This window comes from Mastigoproctus giganteus, chromosome 8 (genome assembly GCF_048544385.1).
Source record: "Mastigoproctus giganteus isolate SK-2022 chromosome 8, ASM4854438v1, whole genome shotgun sequence".
Lineage (NCBI taxonomy): Eukaryota > Metazoa > Arthropoda > Arachnida > Uropygi > Thelyphonidae > Mastigoproctus > Mastigoproctus giganteus.
In genome coordinates this window covers 178,306,172-178,327,123 of record NC_143582.1, presented here as the reverse complement: position 1 = coordinate 178,327,123, position 20,952 = coordinate 178,306,172, and the positions used below count along the sequence as shown (strand labels likewise).

The window sequence follows — 20,952 nt, the reverse complement described above, 5'->3', positions numbered from 1 at the left end:
GGAACGAGTTACCAAAAAACAATGTGTTAATGGGTTCACATTACGATATTTTAATGATATGATGGTGTCTCTGGAATGGATTAATATCGAAAAGCGGGGTGCCCTGTATTGTATAGCTACATGCATGGTTTGAAATGCAGTATTTATGAATGTTTAACATTCATTTTTTGCAATTAATGTTCATATTTTCGATTTTGTTGACACTTGAAGAAAAATAATAATAAAAAAAAAAAACTCATAAAACCTGGAACTCGTAAAGCAGGAACTGTCTGTTTAAGTAAAGATGTTTTTGCTGTTTTTCTTTGAACCTTTTGCAAAATATTTCTCATAATCTGCCTTTGTTTGCCTAACCTCCTTTTTGAGTTGATTACAGACTAGCTTATATCTACCATCGGCTTCTGTGTTGCCTAATAATTTATATGCAACCCATGTATTTTTCTTCTCTGCCACGAGTCTCATTCATTCATCTGACATCCATTCCCAAACCTAGAATAGTATTTCTTAATTTGGAACAAAAAGCCTAGTAGCTTCCAAGATTACTTCTTTGATTCCCATTTAGAATTTGCTGTTGGTAACATCATCAGTTGGTTCCACTGTATAGAATTTAAAAAATCTCTGAGAACACCGTAGTCATCTTAAAAAATTTTAAAAATCTCTGAGAGCACCTTTACTAAAGCAAAAACCCTTCCCTTTAATCTTTATGGTAGTTACATCTTTAAGTAAATCCCATATCAGTACACTGTGATCACTGCCACCTAGTAGTTCCTTTATCTGTAAATTCTAAATGCATGAATAATCACTGCTGATAATCAGATCAAGAGTGTTTCTCCCTCTGGTTTCCTCTCAAATGTGCTGCTGTTGTAGAAAACAGTCATCCAATAAATCCCCAAAAGCTTTACTAGTGTGCAAGTGACCAACAGACGAGTTCCAGTCAATATCTGGGAAGTTAAATTCCTACATTATAAGACACTCCGGTTTACTGGCCCATTCTATTTCTCTGGGTAATGTTCATTGTACTCATTAGAGTCATTACGCCTATAAGAAATTCCTACCCTCATTTTTGCTTTCCCAGTGCTTATGACACACCGAACTGATTAACATTGCACTCTCCATCTATGTCAACTGGATGCAGCTTCTTAACTAACAGCATAACCCCCTCCTCTCTTCTTACCCTGTATGTCCATTCTGTACACATTATACCCCTCAAATTCTAATTCTGCACTGCTTATATCTGTGTGACACCACATCTCTGATATCCCAACAATATCTGCCTTTGATGTCTTGACCAGCACTTCAAATTTATTTACTGTACTCCTAGCATTGGTGTATATCCACCTGTTCATACTCTTAGTTACTCTAACACCGCCAATGTATTTACTTGTTTCATGACTCCCAGCAGTTCTCATTTCTTGTATTATAAATGAATAGGTGCATTATAGCCATAATAGCTTATGCGCCATCAAACCCCCATAACAACAGTGACTCCCAGCAACTTACTTTCTGGGCTGCTGCTCATTGTAATAGAAGCAGTGGAAGAATCACTTCCACATCTACCTGCAGCTGCTGCTAAACTATTAGTCTGTGAATCTCCCCAAGCTAGCAGTTTTTCAAGCTGCCTAACATTGCTTCGATATCATCAGGAAATATGCTTGCACCATATCTATTTTTAAGTGTATCCCATCCCTGTAGAAGCAATCTCTCCTGTTAACAAGCACCGACCACGCTAGAAAAATTCTACCACATGGGCCTTGCACAATCTCTCCAGGGTCGAATTGATTGACAAGGCTCTCATCATATACTCCGTTATATCATGTCTGGACAGGATTGCAGACACTTTCAAATTTAATCCTAACTGACTATCTGTTTTTTCAACGCTGACCTGTACTTGTTAAGTAAATCCACAGATCTCCTACACTTAATGTCATTAGTGCCAATATGTACAATGATATCACCTTTTGTGCCCTTAAAGGATGATATCTGCTCTACAACGTCATCAACTTTTGTCCTTGGCAGACATTCCCTGGTCTTATTCTGCCTATCCTTTTTGCACAATATATTTCCTGTTTCCCTGCAATTGAGTCACCAACAATAACTACCTACTGGGACCAGCGCGTGCTGCCCTGAAGATTGCTGCTGTATCATCTGGTGCACAAGAGTGAGCTCTGGCGTTGAGTTGGGAAGCTGAGAACTTGATGCCCCCCCACATTTTAATTCCTTCAAGGGCATCTACACGACTCTTCAAACTCTCATAGATACCCATCAGAATGCTGAGTTGGCGCCTAATTTCTTCACATTCTCTGCACCTAGCACACACACAAAGATATCCTCCATGGCTAGATCATGTCCTGTTCCAGAAAGATCTGCAAACATGTCACATTTTGCACATTTTTTTAGACTGTGATGCATTGGAGAACCGCCCCCTTCGGTTCTCACCCGAACCACAGCACTTCCGCTACTTTGTGCACGTTGCTTTGCTGTTCTAGTCTGGGGTATGATTTCTGTTTAAATACAATTTAATTAACAATAAAAATTAATAAGATTTAAAAATTTAATTGACAATACTATACTAAGCTAACAGATTCCTAATACAGTGTGTGTATTACACTGTCTAGTTTTCCGTTATACCTTATGTTATCAAATTCGAGATATTTTTGTAAAACGCTGTGCCTATTCTTGCAATATATAAATTTATTTAAGGAGAGATCTTTGTTGCAGTTTTTATCATATAGAGAATATCTAAAGATATGGTATTTACCTTTCCTTTTTTTTTTTTTTTTTTTTTTTTTTTTGACACTTACCGGAGTAAACTGTGGGTGGGACTGTTTCAATGATGTATTCTTCAGTTCATATTAATCTTAAGGAAAGAAAAGGCCAACTTAAATTGATTTAAATAAAAACACCCCAAAAGGTGAGGTGCACCTTATGTGCTGGTTCATTTCCACAATTTACAAGAAATTAAAGTTCTTTGTGAATTTTAGAAACAAACCATGACACGAAAGGAGTGCTTTGGTTTTTAGGGATGTTTTTATTTATTTTAATTGATATCAGTTTTGTATTTTCTTGAAGGTTCATAATATGTATTGAAGAATACATTATTGAAGCAGTCCCCTGTAGTTTACTTGAGTGAATGTTGCCAAAGGGAAGATAAATACCATATATTTAGATATTGATTAACCATTATTGACATTTTAGGTTACTTACCATTATTCACCTTCTAATTTTCATACAAAAAAAAAAAAGCCCAACCATTTTTCCACAGATCCTTTATTTTTTGTAGACCTTAGGCAAAGCGCCTAACTGTACCGTATTGGATAATATGGCCTTGGATCTAGAAATTTAACAAATTATTGTTTTGGAGGGGGAAGGTATTGTATATTTTGACACCTATAAAAAAAATAAACTTCTTTCACATGGAAAATAATGTTCTTCTCGGTTTTGTCATGTTTGGATTTTTAGAATATGTAGTGTTTTATGTCTTCCATTAACAATGTAAGATATTCTTTATACTAACCTTTTTCTTTAAATAATTGGCTTGTTTTTCAATAAAAATTTTACAGAGTTGCCAAACATTCCAATAAAAACATGATGACAGTTTCTAATTTGGGTGTTTGTTTTGGACCTACATTATTAAGGCCAGAAGAAGAAACAGTAGCTGCTATCATGGACATTAAGTTTGGAAATGTGGTGGTAGAGATCCTTATTGAAAATTGTGATAAAGTAAGAAGCATTTTTACATTGATTTAGTGAATTGTTATCCAAGGGTAATCTACATTTTGCAGGGGGGGGGGGCAATAAATACCATTGTGAAAGAAGCAAAGATTAAAATTATAGAACAATAGATTCATGTTTGTAGAATAACTGGGAAGAGATGGAATGATATTAATTTAGAAGTGTCTGGAAAAGAATGGTGTGCTAAACAGGTATTTAATAGGTTTGTTGATGATTAGGCTGCCCTAATTCATAAAAGGGGAGAAAATATTTTATAATCACATACAAAACTATATATTTTAAGAGACATTCTTCTATTTCCTTGGAGTATGGGGATGGAAAGGAGACTTACATAAAACATGTGACTGATCTAATTCCCTAATAACATATTAGGAAGTTAGATGGCTGGATAACTGTTAGCTTTTAAAATTAATTTGAATAATAATATTTTAGGGCAGAAAGTCTCAAATTATGTAAAATTCAAATTATGACACGAGTTAGTAAATTTGCACCAATACTACATAGTTGAATTTTTTAGACCAACCGAAATTTGTACATTCCCATCGTTATGGTAACATCTCATATTGTGAAATCCTTCACAAAGAGTTTCCCTCCTTATACTTCAAATAAGTAATTCTTCCTCCATTAGAGAAGATTACTGTTACTTATTTTCAATTGAGTACCACCATGCAGCACTGTTTCAAAGCTACTTGACTTCTCATCAGTGAGCAGATAGGTACACAGAGGTATAAGATTTGACAACCCAGTTGTGGCTTATTAACACAACATGAGAGACACTGACGGGTACGCTTCTTAGACCAATAATGGCAGAAAGCCTCAAACTGATATTAGTTAATGAATTTGCATCATTACTAGTTGAATTTTTTTAGACAAACTGAAATTTATACATTGACATCATCATTGTAACATCTCATGTTGTGGAATTCCTCATGAGTTGCCCTCTTTATACTTCAAATAAGTAACGCTTCCACATTAGAGAAGACCACTGATACTTATTTTCAGTTGAGTACTACCAGACAGACAGACCACTGTTTTGATGCTACTTGAGCATACCCAGAGGTATAAGGATTGAAAACCCAACTGTGACTTACTCGCACAATATGACTTAATATGACAGATGCTAAAAGATGTGTTTCTTAGATTAATAATATTTTAGAACAGAAAGCCTTGTAAAATTTAAATGATGACATTAGTTATCACATTTGCATCATTACCACATATTTGAATTTTTTAGACAAAAAGTTTTTACATTGGCATCATTATTGTAACATCTGAAAGTGAGTTGCCCTACTTATACTTCAAATAAGTAATGGTTCTCCATTAGAGAAACTACTTATTTTCAGTTACCACCACCAAATTTGAACTATGTAGTAATGATGCAAATTCACTAACTAATGTCATAGTTTGAGGCTTTCTGCCCTAAAATGCTATTAGTCTAAGAAGCCTACCTTACAGTGTCTTTCATGTTGTGTTAATAAGCCACAACTGGGTTGTCAATCCTTATACCTCTGGGCACCTCCCCGCTCACTGATGAGAAGCCAAGTAGCTTCGAAACAGTGCTGCATGGTGGCACTCAGCTGAAAATGAGTAACAGTAGTCTTCTCTAATGGGGGAAGCATTATTTATTTTTAGTATAAAGAGGGCAATTCTTTGTGAAGGATTTCACAATGTTGAGATATGTTTCAATCATAGTGCCAATATAAACTTCAGTTTGTCTAAAAAATTCAACTATGTTGTAATGATTTAAATGCACTAACTAATGTCATGATTATTTTGAATGTAAAAATACTAATCCTAGTTTAGGCTGTAGAGCAGGGGTCCTCACCCTTTTGTTTGCTGCAGGAGTGGCCAACAAGTTGATTGCGATCTACCAGTCGATCGTGGCTTTAATTTCGGTTGTTCACGACGAATTTTAAATATATATATAAAAAAAAAGATCCCCAGGGGCTCACATCTAGTGAGCCTCTGGGGATCCTGAGCTGGATATCATCATTCTTCACTTTCTTGGTGATTCCCTTCTACTTCTGACTCTTGTTTTCTCTCTCAGGGTAATTCAGAAAGTTTTTTTTTTTTCTTTTTTGCCCGGTGCAGCAGAAGCCTCAGACTTCCTTGCACCATATGGCTAATAATAATAAATAGATTAGTCAAAATCTAAATGTTTTATTATTATTAAAGGCCCCACTGCATACGATTATTACCAATCCGTTGAACCACATGACTAGTCTTGTCGCCGCACACCCGCTAGGCTTGTCTAGTGAAAATTCAAGCAGTTCGTTGTGGAGAGCATAGTGTATGTGTGGAATTCTTATTTAGCTTACTTAATATTAATAACTCAACAATACTTATACATTAATTTGATTTAAAATGAATACTACGAAAAAGAGTAAAACGTATCATTTTCATCAAGAGTGGGAACTAGAATATTTTTTTGTAATGATAAAAGAAAAATGTTGTTTGATTTGCAATGCTTCCGTAGCTATACCCAAAAAAAGGAAATTTAGAAAGGCATTCAATGCACTCCATGGTAAATGGCAATTGGATTTTCTGCCTAATAGTGTCCTTAGAAGACATAAATTAAAACAATTTAAATCCAAATTATTTGCACAACAAAATTTCTTCATTACACCTAATTTACAATCTAAAGCAGTAACTGTACCATTATTTAAAGTGAATCATCTTCTTGCAAAAAATACAAACCATTTTCTGATGACAATGCGTCATCAAAGACATTTTTAGAAATAACAGATTCTCTTTTTGAAAATTAAGAACAAAAATGAAATTAAAAGTGATCTTCAAGATCTGAAATTATATCGAAATACTGTGACATGACGCGTGGGCGAACAATTGCATTCTCATATTGCTAATGGTGTGTCCCTTTCTTTACAACTGGATGAATCTACAGACATCAGTGATACAGCTCAATTGCTCGATTTTATAAATATGGATTTCATTAAAAGAAAGAACTAGAGGTCTTGATGTTTTTATCGCATTCAAAAAATTAAATTACCGCTATTTAAGTTCGTGTCAATAACAGATGGAGCTAAAACAATGACGGGTCATCTTAATGGATTCATTGCATTTTGCCGAAAGGATGATGAATTCCCAGATATTTTGAGTTAACACTGTATCATCCACCAACAAGTGTTAGCCAGCAAAAGATTAAATTCTAAAAGTGTTATGGACATCACTTTCAAAATTGCGAATTCCATCAGAGCACAATCTCTTCAAAGAAGACTTTTCAAAATGCAACTCAATGAAAATGAACCAGATCTGATATTACACACAGGTGTGATCTTATCCATTTAATGTCGACTTAGATACAAAACAAATTGCAGTAAGGTGGCTGAGTTGGAGTAAGTTTCTACTGAGATTTTGAAATTAGTTGAATGAAATTAAAAAATTTGTTTAACAAAGGGGAGATTATTATCAGCAGCTGCAAGATTATGGAGTGGTTGTGTAATCTGGGTTTTTTTTTTTTGCCAGATTTTACCAGTATATTAAGTAATCTGAATTTCGAATTATGAGGAAAAAAATAAAAATGTGGATGACACGATTAGTAGCATTTATGCATATAAATATCAATTTTTGGCAATGGCTAAGGATCTCAAAGAAAAAGAATTCGATAATTTTGCAAATATGCAAGATCATTTGCAAAAATATCCTGTTTTTTGAATGTAATAGTGAGAAATATGTTTCTGAAATTGAGAAAGTTGTGGATGATTTTAAAACCAGATTTGGTGATTTTAAAACAATTGTAGACATTGTTCAATATATTTCTTATCCATTTATTGTCGACTTAATTACGAAACAAATTGCAGAAAATCGCTGAGATTTTTCACACAGAGAAAATATTACTTGAAAATGAAATTATTACATTGCGAAACGATATATTCCTAAAAGTCAGCTCATCAGAAAAAGACTTTTGGAAATACTTTTCCCGAGAAAAGTAACCAAATATTGAAAAGAAAAAAATGCAGTGAACTTTTAAATTCCTGTTTTGGTTCCACATATCTATGTGAATCGGCCTTTTTGTATTTGAAACAAACAAAGACTCACTCAACTCTTATGGACTTGCATACAAAAGATTCTTTACGGTTGGCCTTATCACAGTATATCCCCGATTTTGAAAGCTTGGCTGATGACATGAAGACACAAACTTCACATAAATTAAAAATTCAAATATGTATGAATTTATAATAAGAATTCTGAATTGTTTTAAAATTTATAAACAACATTTTTCAACATGTGTTGATTTAACTTTTTTAGCTATGTTCAATGAAATTCTTGAGATGATAGATTGTGGCACATTTTGATGAAAAAAAGTAGATCACATCACAAATGAAGTTGGCCACCCCTGGTTTACTGTATTTGTTTAAAATTCAAAATGTCTATTTTGCTACCATAGATTGATTATGAAAATAAAAATTGCTATTTAAATTTCATTATCACCTATCTTATTGCCTCTTATTTAAACTTTAATTCAATTAACTATTACACTCAAGAATTTTTACAAAGCTCTCTCTCATCTCTGAGTATTGCTACCGGTATTGCTCAACAGTGCTGAATATTGCTTATATTGTATTAAACAAAATTGCGGACTTTCCTGAATTTTAACCTTTATTGCATTCTACTGAAAGCTGCAACAAATATTTTCCCCTGCCAGAAATATAACTTTAGAGCAGGATTTCTTAACCAGGGGTCCACGGACCCCTTGGGGGTCCATGGAAGGATTTCAGGGGGTCCGTGAGCTTGGATGGGAAAAAAATCAACTCATTAATTTCCTTCACTTATGAATGTATATAATAAATTACAGTTGTATTAGCTGTATCTGTAGTCACCAATAGAAATAACAGATATTTTCATATCATATTATAGTTATTGCATATCTCGAAAAATCACTTACGCTCATTGTTACTTTGAAATTACGGCAGTTATTAGACCTGCCACTAGATCGCAGTCCTGCTGTGGACAGACTATCGTGCGATGTAGTTGGCAAACTATCCGGCAAATCAGGGCCTAGTAGGCCACTTTTAACACGAATAGACACGCTGGCTACGAGTGTAAACCAGGTATGTTCAAACACATCCTACAGTTTAGATAACAGTTGAAGTGTGTAATTTAACCTTTTCGCTGCTATGTGCATGTATACCTGTCCAACAGTGGAGGCCCCTACAGTGCTACAAGCATGTATGCACGCCCACCGTGTGTCTGTCAATGCATACAGCGTTCGTATATGTCTTTCTTAGTTCTAATATTGCATTAATTATGTTTACATTAATTATTTAACATTTGTTACAGACCAAATTTAAGTTTGCATGCATGAAATGACGAAGAAAAGGAAGTATGATGAAAACTATGTATTATTAGGTTTCACTTGTATTAATGAACTTGACGGGACTCAAATACCGCAGTGTTTTTTGTGCGGAAAAATTCTTGCAAGCGGAAGTATGAAGCCAGCAAAACTGAAAGACCATCTCAAGTCTGTCCATGCTGAAAATGCATCTAAAGATGCTGGTTTTTTTCGTGTGAAAAAATCTCAATTCGAAAAAGCAGGGACACTTCCAAAACTTGGATTTGCCATTTCACGAAAACCTTTTCTTGAAGCATCCTATAAAGTTGCTTACTGGATTGCCAAGCAAAAGAAGCCTCACACTATTGGAGAGACTTTAGTAAAGCCATGTGCACTGGAAATGGTCAAACTGGTCTGTGGACTGGAACAGAGAAAAAAACAGGAAGCTGTTTCCTTGTAAAATGATGTAATACATTCTAGAATAATTGATATGTCTTTTAATATTTTGAAGCAGGTCATCGAGGAAATGGCAGCCTCGCCATTTCCCTTCAGTATGCAATTGGATGAAACTACAGACATTTCTCAATGTGGCCAGCTCCTTGTTTTTGTTCGCTATGTACATGCTGACGCCATCAAAGATCTTATTTTGTGAGTCTCTTTTGGAAACTACAAAGGCCATCGACGTTTTCGAAATGGTAAAAAGGTTTTTTTACAAACGAAACTTTGAATGGGAAAGAAAACTTCATTCTCTTTGCATCGATGGAGCTCCTGCGATGCTTGGTAATACTTCTGGTTTTGCTACTTTAGTGAGAAAAGAAGCTCCTCAACTCGTTGTCACTCATTGCTTTTTACACAGCATGCACTGGCAACAAAGACTCTTCCAACAACCCTGAAAGAAGTATTGTCAACAGCGATAAAAGTTATCAACTTTATCAAAAGAAGTTCTCTGAATCATCGTACTTTTAAAAGATTTTGTCAGAAATGGGAGCAGAATATGAAGTGCTTCTCTACCACACAGAAGTGTGCTGGCTTTCAAGAGGACAAGTCTTGAAGCGCTTGTTCGAACTAAGGGCAGAAGTTTCACTTTTTCTGGAAGAAAGAGAAAACCCACTCTTGGAACATTTTGAAAGGAAGGATTTTATACATGGGTTGGCTTACCTGGCAGATATTTTTCACCATATGAATGAGATAAATCTTTCCATTCAAGGTCATGAAGTCACCATTATGGATGCAACTGAAATATTACAAGCTTTCTTGGCTAAGTTACCAATATGGAAGAAGAGAGTAGAGACCGACATTCTTGCAAACTTTCCACTGTTGTAGGAAGTGCTTTACCAAGATGTAGTTGAAATGCAAAAAGAGATATCTGCGAACACTTGGAAACATTACAGAACTCTTTTAAAAGTTATTTCTATCTTGATGGCATGAAAATTGAACCACGGATCCGAAATCCTTTTCTTTCTGATATAAACTGTATCGAAGACGTTGACTTAACCAAAGATGAACTCATTGAACTTAGGTCAAAAAACTTACTACGATTGGAGTTTACCTCAAAAAGCCTTGGAGAATTCTGGTGTTCCCTGAGAGAAGCCTATCCTCGTCTTCTAAAGGCGAGCTATGGAAGCTTTGATACCATTTGCAACAATATATCTGTGCGAATCAGGATTTTCAGCACTTGTAACAATGAAAACAAAAAAATCGGAATCAATTAGATGTCCAACATGACATGCGTGTTGCCTTGTCAAATACCACACCACAGTTTAATGTTCTTATTCAAGATAAACAACAACAGTCTTCACACTGATACTCCTTAAAAAATAAAATTTAACTTCAACTTTCCTATATTTTAAATGTATTGTATTATTATTCAATGTGTTAAGAAAGAAACACATATATTACTGTATAATGTTTTTTTTTAATTTTGGTAACTATTTCATTAAACTGTTTTTTTTGTAATTTTATTTTTTGCATTTAAAAACATTATTTTGAGAAGGGGTCCGTGGCATTCACCTGACTCGCAAAGGGGTCCATGGAACTAAGATGGTTAAGAACCCCTGCTTTAGAGCAATCAAGAAATGCTTGAGACAAGCTACTCAGAATAATTCTGTGCATCAAATTGTAAGCTCACAAATTGTGTTGGGGGACCCCTGCTATAAAAGTATAGAAATATCAAGAGATTGCTATACTTTTATAGGAGCAAATCCTCAATGTCTAGAGACTTGGTAAAAGTCTCTAGAATTGAAGTAAAAGGCTTAGGAGAAAGACATAAAATAGTTGGAATGCCTTGTCCTTTTTACTATTCTTGCCTGCAAACTTGAGTTTACATTGAAAAGATATGGTCATACCTGCTAACTTCTCTGGTTCTCTTGAACGTTTCTGTAAATAATCCATATCTTACTGTTTTTTTGTTTTTTTTTTTTTTAATATAACTTAATGCATCAGGCATGCAGGTTGATAGAACTGGAATAAAAACTCCTTTACATGAAAACCAAAAATAATTTAACTACTTGGATATTCTAATATAAATTAACCAGAATTTAGACTTCAAAATGAACTAAGAAATTTAATGCATTTATTGTAACATTGAACAGAAATGCCATTTTGGTTACACCTCTCATGCACAAGTATATAGCCACTGCTTTCATTGGACTGTATGTGCATTCCACCACTTTGCTTATTGGAGGCTTGAAGTGGTGGAACCCATTTTTAGTCTCTAGAGCTAAGTTCCGGCCAACCCTTCCCTATCTCTTCCATCATGCAGTATGATTGATGATTTTTGAGGTTATGATGAATGTCGTGGCGAGATCCAATATTCCTTACATTTCGAGGGTACAGCTCTACAACGGTGTTCGCAGGCCGGCCGCTAGTTAGTACACCGGACTGAACCTATTGGTAACTCTCTAGGAAGCTTCCGGATCAGCTAGTGTATAATCTTGCTACCTCTACTCTGCCAGATAGTGACTGGGGTTGGCGCATCATAGCCAAAGCTGCTAATGCGCCAATAAAATCTAAACCAAACCAATCCGGAGTGACTGGGGGGGAGTCCGAGTAGTGTGTATGCGGGGAGCATTGTCGAGGCTACGTTATGTCAAGGATCTGGGTATATTCTTACTACATGTACGCCATATCCAAAAATTTCATTACTTCATACAGCATGTCCCACCCACTTTTTCTTACTATTGAATACACCATGAATTGTCAAAATAATAGAGCAAGCTTATCTGCGAAAAGATCTAAACCTCCCAAGGACTTCCTAATTCATTTCACAAATATACGTGGTCTCAATTCTAATCTCAACGATGTCCATTTCCACTTGCAGTCTTCCAAACCCCATGTACTTTTTCTGACTGAATCTCAGTTATCAGTTGATTCAACTACTGCTCATCTCAGATGTCCAAATTATTTGCTGTATGATTCCTTTCGCCTCAAAGGTGGTACTTGTGCATATGTCCGTTCTGATATCCCCTGTCAGAGACTTGGAAATTTGGAATCTCCTCTCTTTGATCTTATTTGGCTTAAAATCTCTCTACCTCATTGTGTAAAATTCATCTGTTGTCTCTACCGTTCTCCCAACTCCACTAATCACTTGGAGCTCTTTGACTTCCTCTCTTTGCAACTTGACTTTCTCCAGTCCAACTTTCCTAACAGTGAGGTAATTTTCCTTGGTGATTTTAACGTTCACAACTCCAGCTGGCTTCCGTTTTCTAGTCACACCGACCCAGCAGGTCGAGATGCTGAGGCTTTTGCAATTACTAATGACCTAGCACAGATTGTTCATTTACCTACAAGAATACCGGACAATCCTAATCATACAGCCAATACGCTTGATCTTTTTCTCACAAACAACCTTTCTAAGTACAAGGTTGAAGGGCGCCTCCGTAGCCAGGTGGGAAGGAGCAGCAGTGCATAGCACACGCTTCTTGATTAGACCGGGGTTCGAGCCCGTCGCCACCAAATATGAAGGATGCGGAAAGGTCAGGGAATGACCACCGCATATCCCGGAGCAATATGGCCTTAGTTGCTAATGCTCCTAAAAACCAAACAACAAACAAACAAACAAACAAGGTTGAAGTGAGAGGTCCTTTAGGCACTTCAGATCACAACTTGGTGATTGTCTCTTCTCCAATGGAACCTTTATCTCATGCCTATTCCCAACCTCGTATTGTTTGGCATTACAAGAATGAAAAATGGGATGACCTGCGAGACTTCTTTTCTTCTTTTCCTTGGTCTGATTACTGTTTCAAAACTTCTGATGTCAACGTTTGCTCAGATCGTGTCAGTGAAATTATTCTTGCAGGAATGGAATCCTTTATCCCACACTCCACTTTAAAATCTCGCCCTTTATCTAAACCTTGGTTTTCCAATAAATGTGCTAAGGCTGTCCAAGAGAAGAACGTTGCATATCGTAATTGGCTTGTTTCTAATTCTTCAGTTTCATTTTCTGCCTACACCAAAGAACTAGAGTTTGAACAGGCTAAGAGTAGAAAACTTAATTATTTCAATTATGCATGAGACAACGATTTAAAAACCATTCCTGTGTCCAGAGACAGTCTCACGGCATATTACAGTTATCAGTAGAAAACTTGACTCTTGCTCTAATGGTAGCCGAGCATTCTGGTCTCTTGCCAAAGCTATTGGCCGCAACTTTTGCCCATCTCTGCTCCCACCTCTGTCCAAACCAGATGGTTCTGTTGTCACTTCAGCCAAGGATAAAGCTGACCTGCTAGCATCCCATTTTTCTTCGAGCTCATGTATTAGTGATCTTGGTAAAACACCTCCCACCATTCCTAACACGCTCCAATGCCTCCTGTGGTCTTCCATCAAAAGGATATCAGAAGTATTTTGAAGAATCTTGATGCTAAGAAAGCTCCAGGTCCTGATGGTATTTCTCCACTTGTTCTCAAAACCTGTGCTCCTGAACTTACTCCTATTCTTTGCCGCCTTTTTTCACTTTTTTATTCCAAAGGTGTTTTTCCTTCTGCTTGGAAATTTGCTCATATCCAGCCAGTTCCTAAAAAGGGTGACAAATCCCTCCCATCCAATTATCGTCCCATTGCAATTACTTCTACTCTTTCTAAAGTAATGGAGAAATCAATTAACCGCCAACTCTTAAACTACCTAGAAACCTTCCGTCTGATCAACGATCGCCAGTATGGATTCCGTCAGTGTCGATCCACTGGTGATATTCTGGCTTATGTTACCCATTTATGGACTAATTCAATGGAAAGGTTCGGTGAAACACAAGTAGTTGCTCTTGACATCTCAAAGGCTTTTGATCGTGTTTGGCATAAAGGTCTTCTAAACAAGCTTCCATCTTATGGTTTGCCAACCGTTTTTAGTAATTGGTTATCCAGTTTTCTCTCTGATCGCTCACTGAGGGCGATGGTAGATGGCTCTCTGTCTTCTAACTTCTCCACTAATGCCGGTGTCCCCCAAGGTTCAGTTCTTTTCCCCACTCTTTTCCTCTTGTATATCAATGACCTTCTTCCATTGACTGGAAATCATATCCATAGTTTTGCCGATGATAGCACATTGCATTCAACTTTCCATTTTGAGAAACCTTGTCCAGCTCAATCAGCTTCAAGTTCTCGAAAATCTGCTGCCAATTCCTTAAATGTCGATCTTCAGGTAATTCTCCAGTGGGGCAAAGACAACTTAGTTGATTTCAACCCTTCTAAAACTCAATCTTGTCTTATATCTCGCAAAAAGGATTCTTCTGCTCCTATGCTTATCTTTAGTGACACTCCGATTTCTAGGCAAAATGATATATCTCTTTTGGGGATTACCCTGGCTTCTAATCTCTCTTGGCACAAGCACATTACAAATATTGCTTCCTCTGCATCTAAAAAACTTGGTTTTCTCTTTCGCTCTCGGCGTTACTTTTCTCCCAAACAGCTGCTCAGTCTGTATAAATCGCAAATCCGCCCTGCCATGGAATATTGTTCCCACATCTGGGGTGGTGCCCCCAAAACCTCTCTCAGGCTTCTTGATTCCATTCAGAAGAGGGCAGTTAGGTGAATCAATGATTCATCTCTAACAGAGTCTCTCCACTCGCTTTCTCATAGACGCACTGTTTCTGCTGCATGCCTCTTCTACAGATACTTCCATGGGCACTGTTCTTCTGAATTGGCTTCTATAATTCCCGCTCTCTCTTTCAAAACAGTCCGAACACGTGCCGCCACCAGCCAACATCCATTTACTGTCCAACTTCAAACCCACAGAACCAACTTTTCATCTTCCTCATTTATTCATTCAACTGCCGTTTTCGGGAACAACCTTCCTTCATACGTATTTCCTGAAAATTACAATCTACAGAAGTTCAAGTCCAATATCAACAAATATCTTCTTTCGTCTTCTCAACCTCCAACCCAAGCACGGTACTAAGTACTATAGGTTATAATACCTCTCGTGTTTGGGGTTCTCATAAAAAAAAAAAAAAAAAAAAAATTCATATGGGAAACATTAGCTAAGTTCTTTGGGTCCGTGCTACTCTATAGAGTTTCCATATTCATGTATCAGAATTTCTTAGTTATTAAAATTACAGTTAATATAAGTTCCTCTGCACACCTCAGTTATCAAATTATTTTTGATTTTCATGAGTAAGCTGTTTATTGTTCCATTTCAGGTTTGTTTTCTTCTAGATGTCAGTCAGGTTTGTGTTTTGTTTTTTGTTTTTTTTTTTTACCACAAAACCATCATTAGACTAACGATGACTGTGCTCACATCTTTAGCATAGAATACAGCATATGCTGAATATGTCGCCCCCCCCCCCCACAGGAAAAGTTTCACAACTCAAAAAGTACACATTTTTAGATTAAGTGCACCTTGCATAATAAATGCGATATTATTTTAATCAGGAAAAGTGTCATTCCAATATTAGCCACTGGAAGTTACAGTTGCATTCAGGCAGACAATGAGGAAGGTAGTGCAAAAGTTGAAGAAAAGTATCACATTTCGTGTTGTGCAATTTTATTGATTTAAGCTGTAGTATTTCACCTTTCATTTCTTGTAGAAAGAAGACATTTTGTGTTGTGCCAGTTTTCTAGTGTTTTGCAGGTAAATTTTATTTGCTTATTTTGTGATTTGTCACTTGTTATTTTACTGATCTTTAGTTTGCTTTTTGTGTGTGTGTGTGTGTGTGTGTGTGTGTGTGTGTGTGTGTGTGTGACACTATTCCTGTGAGGTTTGTTTTCTTTTGTTTCAGTTTAAGGTGCTTTGTTGCTGAATATGAAAGATGAAACCTAGCATGATGATGCTCCTTGTGAAAAATATATTGAGTTTGGCTCAGTGACAGTCAAAAAATATGGATTAGTGGAGAACCAGGTATGTTGGGATCAATGCAAAAAAACGGTATATCTTTGGTGGAAATTCAAGCATGGAATGGGAAATTGCATGGAAGATGAAAAAAGTGAGTGAACATATAAGTATATTGTTAATGAAGAAATTCAAGAGGATACAGTAGATTTTGAAGATTTTGAGGAACCATCCATTTCTGAGAATAATATTCCATTATGACCAATTGAGACTCGCCTAAAAAGGGTGGTCAAAAAAAAGAGAAAAATTAAAATAACAGAAAGGAAAAAAGAAACTGCAAAAAATCTCAGACATTTAGGAGAATATATTTCTGTGTTCAAATTGGGAAAAGTATTTAAAGAAAGAGAAATGCTACAGCCTTGCACCAGCAAATGCAAACTGAGCTGTTAGAGCAAATTCACAGATCACAGAAAAGAAATTTTCAATAAATACTGGAATTTAGGTAATTTGAAAAAACAATGTACATTCATTACTGGATGTCTAGAATCTATAAATCCAAAATACAGATATACATGCACTGAGTCTCAAAGAAAGTTGAACAATGTGTTTTACTTTCATAAAACGAAACAAAAATTGCATGTATGCAAACTATTTTTTAATACCCTGGTAATAAATGACAGACCAATTGAAATAGTTTTAGAAAAGAAATGGGGTTTCAAGAACATCAAAGAGATAAACAAAATCATGTGAGAGTTTATCCACAAGTAAAAGATTCAGAGTTTAACAACATTTTAAATGTTGTTAAACATTTAACAACATTCAGTTTAACAACATGAGGTATAGATAAATTTTATCTATACCTCACATGGAAAGCCATTATCTCTGTGCAAATACTTCTAGAGTATACATTGATGGTCATAAAGGTTTAGCAGACTTCACAGAGATTACCAAAAATTACAAACTGAAAAGGGAAAACCTCCTGCCAGTCTCATGATGTATTCACATATTTTCAATGAGGAATTTTTTTAATCTTTCATTCTTTTCTCTAAAAAAATTTATGAAATCTGTGTGAATTTTACAGAAATGTCCTGGATGATGATGATGATGAGTTAAAGAAAAAAATACGAAAAACATCAAGAGGAAAAGCTGTTAAATCATAGCAATAAAGATGATAAAAAATGTATTGCTGAAAATTTCAAGGTATTCTGTTTTGGTCTCCAGCCATTATGCCTTGCCCTAGGAAAGAGGTCTCTATTTTTTATTACAAATTGTAAATAAATTTATACAATTTCACAATTTGTGAATTGGGAACTGAAAATGTTGAATGCTGCTTTTGGCAGGAAGGGAAGGGGCCACAGTGGTGTCGATGAAATTGGAAATTGTTTATTGAAGTACATAGAGAAAAAAGCTGCAAAGATTGACAGTCAAGGTTTGGAGTTTATATTTACTCTGACAATTGCTGTAGGCAATTGTTAGAGTAAATTGGATAATTGGGTCTTTGAGGATGTCACAGACATGGAACTGATATTTGAGTGACATTCAAGTCAAGTAGACCCAATTTCGGTGAAGTCCGGACGGTCTGTGCTTTGCTTGCACCTTCACGATGGTGGGACTGTTAGTAATCCTGAGGCACCTCCGTAGCCAGGTGGGCAGAAGCAGCAATGCGTAGCACACGCTTCTTGATTAGACCGGGGTTCAAGCCTGTGCCCACCAAATACGGAGGATGCGGAAAGGTCAGGAAATGACCAACGCATATCCCCGGAGCAATATGGCCTTAGTTGCTAATGCTCCTAAAAAAAAAAAACTAAATAATAATGATAATAATAGTAATCCTGAGAATAACCTCCATGCACAAGCACACTATGGGTGACCACCCAGGTATGAACCAACATAAGCAGGGGTTGAGGTGTGGTGCCCACACCACATTGAGGAATGTCGCCCCCGCTGTGTTACAAGGCAATACTAGGTGGTAGATGACTCTCATCAATCGGTGAAATACCACCACTTTGCTTATTGGAGGCTTGAAGTGGTGGAACCCATGTTTAGTCTCCAGAGCTAAGTTCCGGTCAACCCTTCCCCCATCTCTTCCATCATTCAGTATGACTGATGACTTTTGAGGTTATGATGAACATCATGGCGAGATCCAATCTTCCTTACATTTCGAGGGTACAGCTCCAAAACGGTGTTTGCAGGCCGCCCGCTAGTTAGTACACCGAACCAAACTTATTGGTAACGCTTCAGGAGGCTTCCGGATCAGCTAGTGTATAATCTTCCTTCCTCTACTCTGCCAGACATTGACTGGAGGGAGTCCGAGTAGTGTGTATGCGGGTGCATTGTCGAGGCCACATTATGTAAAGGATCTGGGTATATTCTTACCATGTGTACGCCATATACAAAAATTTCATTACTTCATACAACAAGTCCCCCACCACTTTTTCTTACTATTGAATACACCATGAATTGTGAAATTAAAAGAGTAAGCTTATCTGCTAAAAGATCTAAACCTCCCAAACACATCCCAGTTCATTTCACAAATATACATGGTCTCAGTCCTAATCTCAACGATGTCCATTTCCACTTGCAGGCTGCCAGACCACAAGTACTTTTTCTGACAGAATCTCAGTTATCAGTGGATTCAACTATTGCTCATCTCAGTTGCCCAAATTATTCTCTGTATAATTCCTTTCGCCTCAAAGGTGGTACTTCTTCATATGTCCGTTCCGATATTCGCTGTCAGAGACTTGGTAATTTGGAATCTTCTCTTTTGGATATTCACTAGCTTAAAATCTCTCTACCTCATTGTGTCAAATTCATCTGTTGTCCCTACCATTCACCCAACTCCACTAATCACTTGGAGCTCTTTGACTTCCTCTCTTTGCAACTTGACTTTCTCCAGTCCAACTTTCCTAACAGTGAGGTAATTTTCCTTGGCGATTTTAATGTTGACAACTCCAGTTGTCTTCCGTGTTCTAGCCACACCGACCCAGCTGGTCGAGATGCTGAGACTTTTGCAATTACTAATGACCTTGCACAGTTTGTTCATTTACCTACAAGAATACCTGACAATCCTAACCATACAGCCAACATGCTTGATCTTTTTCTCACAAATAACCCTTCTAAGTACACGGCCGAAGTGAGTGGTCCTTTAGGCACCACAGATCACAACTTGGTGATTGTCTCTTCTCCAATGGAGCCATTATATCATGGCTATTCCCAACCTCGTATTGTTTGGCATTACAAGAATGCAAAATGGGATTACCTGCGCGATTTCTTTTTCCTTGGTCGATTACCGTTTCAAAACTTCTGATGTCACCGTTTGTTCAGATCGTGTCATTATTCTTGTGGGAATGGAATTCTTTATTCCACACTCCAATTTAAAATCTCGTCCTTTATCTAAACCTTGATTTTCCAATAAATGTGCGAAGGCTGTTCAAGAGAAGAATGTTGCATGTCGTAGTTGACTTGTTTCCAATTCTTCAGTTTTATTTTCTGCCTACACTAAAGCTCGCAACAATTGAAAAGCAGTTATTAATCACCCCAAACTAGATTTTGAACAGGATAAGGGTAGAAAACTTGCTTCTTGCCCCAGTGGTAGCTGATCATTCTAGTCTCTTGCCAAAGCTATTGGCCGCAACTTTTGTCCATCTCTCCTCCCACCTCTGTCAAAACAAGATGGTTCTGTTGTCACTTCAGCCAAGGATAAAGCTGACCCGCTAGCATCCCATTTTCCTTCCAACTCGTATTAATGATGTTGGTAAAACACCTCCTACTATTCCCAACACAATCCACTCAATGCCTCCTGTAGTCATCTGTCAAAAGGATTTGACCAATCTTGATGCTAAGAAAGCTCCAGGTGCTGATGGTATTTCTCCACATGTTCTCAAAATATGTGCTCCTGAACTTACTCCTCTTCTTTGCCGCCTTTTTTCACTTTCTTATTCCAAAGGTGTTTTTCCTTCTGCTTGGAAATTTGCTCATATCCAGCCTGTTCCTAAAAAGGGTGACAAATCCCTCCCATTGCAATTACTTCTACTCTTTCTTAAGTAATGGAGAAATCAATTAACTGCCAACTCTTAAACTACCTAGAAACCTTCCGTCTGATCAACGATTGCCACTACGGATTCTGTCAGTGTCGATCCATCAGTGATTTTCTGGCTTATGTTACCGATTTATGGACAAATTCAGTTGAAAGGTTCGGTGACACACAAGCAGTTGCTCTTGACATCTCAAAGGCTTTCGATCGTGTTTGGCATAAAGGTCTTCTAAATAAGCTTCCATCTTATGGTTTACCAACTGTGTTTTGTTATTGGTTATCCAGTTTTGTCTCTGATCGCTCACTGAGGGTGATGGTAGGTGGCTCTGTCTTCTAACTTCTCCACTAATGCTGTTTCCCCCCCAAGGTTCAGTTCTTTTCCCCACTCTTTTCCTCTTATTTATTAATTACCTTCCATTGACTGGAAATCCTTACTATAGTTTTGCTGATGATAGCACATTGCATTCCACTTTCCATTTTTAGAAACTTTGCCCTGTTCAGTCAGCTTCAATTTCTCGAATATCTGCTGCTACCAATTCCTTAAATGCTGATCTCCAGGTAGTTCTGTAGTGGGGCAAAGATAACTTAGTTGATTTCAATCCTTCTAAAACTCAGTCTAGTCTTATATCTTGCAAAAAGGATTCTT

At 36.9% G+C, this 20,952-nt stretch overlaps 1 protein-coding gene across 3 annotated transcripts in view; it reads left to right on the top strand.

The window, feature by feature from the left end:
- Positions 1–20,952, top strand: part of Graf (GTPase regulator associated with FAK) — a 537,792-nt gene that overhangs the window by 418,245 nt on the left and 98,595 nt on the right. For all 3 annotated transcript variants that reach the window (XM_090379073.1, XM_090379075.1, XM_090379076.1), the window contains one exon: positions 3,558–3,717. In XM_090379073.1, the coding sequence (XP_090235199.1) occupies positions 3,558–3,717 (160 nt within the window). The remainder of the gene's footprint in view (positions 1–3,557; positions 3,718–20,952) is intronic.